Source organism: Hypomesus transpacificus, chromosome 24 (genome assembly GCF_021917145.1).
Source record: "Hypomesus transpacificus isolate Combined female chromosome 24, fHypTra1, whole genome shotgun sequence".
In the NCBI taxonomy this organism is placed as follows: domain Eukaryota; kingdom Metazoa; phylum Chordata; class Actinopteri; order Osmeriformes; family Osmeridae; genus Hypomesus; species Hypomesus transpacificus.
Genome location: NC_061083.1, coordinates 5,563,749 through 5,570,009, shown reverse-complemented (window position 1 = coordinate 5,570,009; position 6,261 = coordinate 5,563,749). Strand labels below are relative to the sequence as shown.

At 47.4% G+C, this 6,261-nt stretch overlaps 1 protein-coding gene across 1 annotated transcript; it reads right to left on the bottom strand.

Moving 5' to 3' along the window:
- Window positions 1-360: 360 nt before the first annotated feature.
- On the bottom strand, window positions 361-1,299 carry foxb2 (forkhead box B2). The gene has a single exon (XM_047048548.1). The coding sequence runs from the start codon at window positions 1,297-1,299 to the stop codon at window positions 361-363; it is 939 nt and encodes a 312-aa protein (XP_046904504.1).
- Between the last annotated feature and the right edge of the window lie 4,962 nt (window positions 1,300-6,261).

Genomic DNA, 6,261 nt, shown 5'->3' with positions numbered 1-6,261 from the left:
TGTATTAATATCAAACAAAATCTCCACAAAGTTGAGCAAATGTATTATTTACAAATTACAGATTTGCAAAATCTTTTGACATTTACTTATTTTTACGTGATTGGTGATCCTTAATCAAAACTGTCTTTGGGTAGGCTGTCTGATTATCTCGCCACGCATTTCAGATTTTCTCTCAAATTGTGCAAATAAATTGGGGGATATTATCTACAGATATGCGTTAAAAACAAAAGTGCTGGCCAGTTCCATTTTACAGTTAAAATAAAGTCTAGAAAAGGACTATACATACACTATGCATGATTATCGTTTCAGCGGCTTCATTTTGTTATGCGCATTGAAAATGTCACTATCTTTTGTACGCTTCTAAGATAGTAGGAGAGACTGGTGGATGGCGTTGCCTTTGCCCTCCAGATGGTCCGAGCCGCCTTTCTCCAGCATCGATTGCGGAGAACAGAGTTGCGCCGGGCCGGACGAGAGGCCTGACAGACCGGGCATTGGAGCCATAGACGGTGTGGGTTTGATGGGAACGGGCATGGCGGGCATGGTCTGTCCGGTGGCGTGATGATACAGACCCTTCATGGACACGCCAAAGGGCGCGTACTCGGTGGAAACGGGCACGGGGCTCATGGAATCCGACAGCATACCGACGTGTGGCCACATGGAGTTGACCACGCTGCTGAGCTGCGCGGGCACCGGGTAGCCCAAGTGGTGCATGACCGAGGTAATGGGCAGTCCGCCGGTCATCACCCCCTTGTAGTCCCGGCCTATGATGTTCTCAATGGCGAATGGGTGCTTAAACCCACCGGGCTGGCCGCAATTGATGCTGCCGTAACTCTGGAAGTGGGGGAGCCTCCCCACACCAGCCCCAGGGCCAACTGGGTGCTCGTGATGCCCGCTGCCCAGCTTGCTCTGGTGGTGAAAGTAGTGCATCATTGGGGAGCTCTTGCAGGTCATGTGCTCAGAGCGCAGAAGCTTGAAGCGCTTGCGCCTCCGGAGAAAACTTCCATTCTCGAACATGTCCCCGCAGTCCGGATGAAGGGCCCAGAAGCTGCCTTTACCCGGTTGGTCCGGTCGACGCGGGATCTTGATGAAGCAGTCGTTAAACGACAAGTTGTGGCGCAGGGAGTTCTGCCATCTTTGCGTGTTCTCCCGGTAGTAAGGGAAGCGGTCCATTATGAACTTGTAAATGTCACTTAGGGGGAGCATCTTCTCCACGGAGTTCTGGATAGCCATCGCCGTCAGAGAAATGTAGGAGTACGGAGGTTTCTGGTCGCTGTACGAGTTCTTTCCCGGGCGAGGCATGATTTGATTATTTCTTTATAACTTTATTTCTGCTTGCCCTGACCTTGACGCTCTGTCAGACGCAGTTTTCTAAACTCCTCCAAAGTTCTATGTCTGCCGTGGACTTAAATCTTGTTTCAATACATGGAGCTGCATTCAGAAATGCAAACACGCAATACACAATATTTGTTCCTAATAAGTCACTTCCCCAAAAAACGTAAAGCATAAATCTCAATCTGGAAAACTTATATTGGAGTTTTTTTCTGTCATTTTACTCCAAAGCGCATACGACTTCAATCTGTGCATAAAAGAAACACTATCCGTTTATTTAAATTCCTTTGCCGGTGCAACCAAGATGTTTTAGAGGACAGTCTCTGACTGTGTAGCGCGAGGAGTTGACGATGCTTCCTCGCGTCAGGGCGAGCGCTCTCCGTGTGTGCTTCCGTGGCCCTCACGCACCGTTTTTGTATTGTTGGCAGGCTTGAAGAGACCCCTGCAGGTCTCGCTTTATTATCACATGGCACCCAGGCACTTAGGGACACATCAGGGGAGGGGGATAAGGGAGAGGAGGGAGAGCAAGTATAACAACAGGGAGTATAAGGAGGGCGGGCGGTTTTGAGCTCATCCACGCGCCTTCAGCCCGTGGCAATCAAAGAACCACCACGCGCGTGCCCCAAGAGGGGGATTGGCCGGGTCCTCGGCGAGGAATCATCCTGATCATAATGATGATGATAACAGTGATAATAACTGTAATTATCATTATAAAGTGAGATAACGGAAATGCTTAAATGTGGAGTATGGGTAAATGCTGACGTTTTATGGAGTAAAACATGTATGTATTTTTTATATGTTTATTCAGAAAATTATCTCCATACATTATTTTTTGCAAATTGTGAAAAAATGAAACGACATCAATGGCTTATTATTGCAGCACACAAATCACCATCTGTGTTGTTTTTAGTGTCGTGATGGCACTTTCATTTACATTGACAAATATAATGAATACAATAGGGTAATTATGATCTCTGATTATTATAAACTTTAGGGTGTATGAGGCTAAATAATGATTTGAGACTTTTTGATTATTATTTCTTTTTCTGTCCCGCCAAATATATCTTTACGGCATTTGTGTCTGGCTGTCTTTTTTTTATCATGGGGCAATTAAGTGCATCCTCTGCATTGCTCAAGGTGTTACTTTCATGGTTTGAAACAAAATGCTTACTATATAATAGTTTAATTCAGTTTGACTGCAGTTTCAGAATGTCTCTCCCTCCACCCCCCCCCCCCCCCCCCCCCCTCTCTCTCTCTCTCTCTCTTTCTCACACACACACACGCGCACACACTTTCAGCCTTTCACCAGCCACACACACACCATGTTGTTGGAGATTAATTGCAGAGAGCGGCCTCGTGGCAGCCAACCTGCTGTCTGTCTGTCTAAACAGTCTCTTGTGAATCTTACAAGGATATAAACAAACTTCCTCCCTCCTCTGAGTTCAGGTTAACGGAATAACAAAAGCTGCTCAGGCTCTTTCACGGCCAGGTGTCACGGCTCGGCCCTTGACGGCAGCCGTCTACTCGCTCGCCCCGGCGGGCCCCGAATACATTACAATAATTAAGCCTTCCGTGATTTACCTTTCCTTGGAGAGACGTCCAACAATGTAATTAAAAGTGAGCTTGTTATATTAGGTATGAATATTCAAAACGGTGTCAATTAATTAGCCAACAGATCTATCCCATTATGTCTTGCTCTCGCCAAGTCCTTCAAGACACCTAAAGGGTCACCGGTGCTGAAGGAGAGCATATTTTATAACGGCCGTTGGCAAAGTATTTTAATGGCTCGGTTAAGCACCTCTTTGTGTGTACTTTTGCATACGAGAGCGCTTTTAAAAACACATTTTAGTATAGGCTAAATAAAGACTGCATTGTTTTGTTTTTTGTCATACGTGCGATCTGAAAAATGAGTTGGAACTCTGAGGCCCGCAGAGGCTAACGTGGGTGAGCACATCCGCTTTACACGCGCGGGAAAGATCAATATTAAATCTGTTTTCACAAAGGGGGCCGTTAAGTAGACACCGTGCTCATATGCATAACAAAATTAATTAGGTAGTCTTCTCAGCATCCAACTCCTGGACAAATAACTAGTTGTAAAGCGCACCTTCTGGGCATACTGAACATATGCCAGAATTATCCTTAATTGACTAATTACATAAATTACTCATTAATTTTACAGCACATCAATTATAAAAGATATATCAATTAATTTTGCATAAATTACAGCTGCTGCACACCGCCGAAACAAGGTAGGGGGTGAAGGAGCCGGGAGGTGTATTGAGGGGATGCGGTGTGTGCGCGTGTGTTGGGGGGCGGAGGACGGGGTCGTCTGTTTGTTTCGATAGTCTAATAATTATTTGTTCAGCTCAGGGCAAGATATTCTCTCACCGTTTCCCATTTGAAAAGAGATAATGGCAATTATAATAGGAGTGTTAAAGACCCCTCGTGAAGTCATCACGGGCGCATCGCGGCGGAGCGAGCCATTTAAATCAATTAGTAGGCCTATTGTTTCCAATGAAAATGAGCCGGTTTGGGAGAGACGACGCTAGACTTTACCGTTAGTAATGGGAAATGATTTACTGGCGACGCTTAATGCGCCGTGATATCTCTATTTCCCCATAAAACAGCGGGTGGACGGGGGTGGAGTGGAGGGAAGGGGGACTTATAGGGTCTTCACACTGTCTTTTAAAGTTACTAAAAACTTGGATTAAGTTTTATCGACCCTAAAACCTACAGTCAGAACTGCTGGGTGATAGTGTGTCTTGTTGAAACTACAGGGTTGCTTCTAGCAATGTTGGGTCCCATGGCGCCTAAAACATTGATCAGTGATGGCTCTGTTTAAGTCCCCACCCAAACTTAATCCCAGACCCACTTTTCCAGTTTGATGCGCTTGTCCATGGGTTGACGTTTGTGCACCTGTCAGCTCATCTGAGGTGAAATGTTGTCACTGACTCTACAAAACTCTGATGGCAGTAATAAAGTAATTACACTGGCAACTCAGCTACCAACCAGCTCTCTCTCTCACTTTATCTCTCTCTCTCTTTCTCTCTCTCTCTCTCTCTCTCTCTCTCTCTCTCTCTCTCTCTCTCTCTCTCTCTCTCTCTCTTGCTCACTCGTTCTCTCTCTATTTCACACTCTTTCTCTCTCTTTTCTCTTTCACTCCTGCTCGCTCTCTCCCTCTCTCATTTGATCTCTCTTTCTTTCTCTGTATCTCAAGGCAGAATGAGAGATGACCAACCAGGTCATGCTGGGGTAGAGGTCAGGAAGGTCATGATCAAGGCCACTCAAATACCAGGGCATCACCCTGGGAGTTCCTGGTTCCTACTCTGAGATGCTCTAACAGCTGGGTGAGGTGTGGGGCCTTGCCTCTAACAGCTGGGTGCGGTCTGGAGGTCTGAGGCCTTGCCTCTAACAGCTGGGTGCGGTCTGGAGGTCTGAGGCCTTGCCTCTAACAGCTGGGTGCGGTCTGGAGGTCTGAGGCCTTGCCTCTAACAGCTGGGTGCGGTCTGGTGGTCTGAGGCCTTGCCTCTAACAGCTGGGTGGGGTCTGGAGGTCTGGGGCCTTGCCTCTAACAGCTGGGTGCGGTCTGGAGGTCTGAGGCCTTGCCTCTAACAGCTGGGTGCGGTCTGGAGGTCTGAGGCCTTGCCTCTAACAGCTGGGTGCGGTCTGGAGGTCTGAGGCCTTGCCTCTAACAGCTGGGTGCGGTCTGGAGGTCTGAGGCCTTGCCTCTAACAGCTGGGTGCGGTCTGGAGGTCTGAGGCCTTGCCTCTAACAGCTGGGTGCGGTCTGGAGGTCTGGGGCCTTGCAGGGCTTGGCAGGGACATCCAGGCTGGAGAAGTGGGGACTGGTGTCCAGGAGCTGGAGGAAGCCCATGAGTAAGGGTTAGTTTCTGGTCTGTCTGAGTGAGGGTGGGTGTTAATGCTGGCTGTCGTAGGGCTGGGTGTGCTTGATGGACTGCCTATCTCTGTCTCTCCATCTCTCTCTCCATCTCTCTCTCCCTCTCTCCTCTATGTCTCTCTCCATCTCTCCTTCTCTCTCTCCCTCTCCCTCTCTATTTCTCCTTCTCTGTCTTCCTTCCTGTCTTTCTGTGTGTGTCAGCATGATACTGATTCATGGTCAGGTCTTGTCCTGGATCATGTTCTTGTGGGGTTTAGGACAGTGTTTTCAGCACAAACCAGGAAGGAAGGACAGTGCAGTCCGATGTGTGTCTGGCAGCCTTGGTTTCGTGGATATAATTAAAATAAAGCTTAATTTTATCGTGGTCATACACAGAGGGCAAGGGCAATGTCACCTGAGAAAGTTCTGTTTCAAAACCAAAAGGATTAATTTTATGACCTCAGATAATTCACTGTCCATAATATTTAAAAAATTCTGACCTGGCATATTTCCCAGATGTGTGTGTGTTTGTGTGTGTGAGGTGTACGTTAGATTTCAAACTCAGATCCTATAGCTATAAAACTATTTTAAAACCGCATTTCTAACGTTAAGTATTTGTTGTTGTTCAATTACCCTGATTGGACTGAATGGCATGTTCTTTTGGACAATATTGTCTATTCAATCCCGAGTCGTGAGAAACCAATCCACACACGCGCAAAACCGTACGTGCACCCATCCACATACACACACGCACACACACACACACACACACACGCACACACACCCACACACACACACACACACACACACACACACACACACACACACACACACACACACACACACACACGCAGTGAGGCCTTATCATCAGTTCTTTCGACACGTTTACTGCGCTACATTCTGCTTCTCTGTAGCCGGACACGACAGGGCGCTGTCCATCTTGGCAGACTGCTCTCCCGTTACGAGGTGCCTCGTTTCAACCAGAGACTTTTTTCTCATTGGCGGGAGGGACTCCAGTAAAGGGTACGCGGTTGGATTCATTGAGCGCGCTCCCGC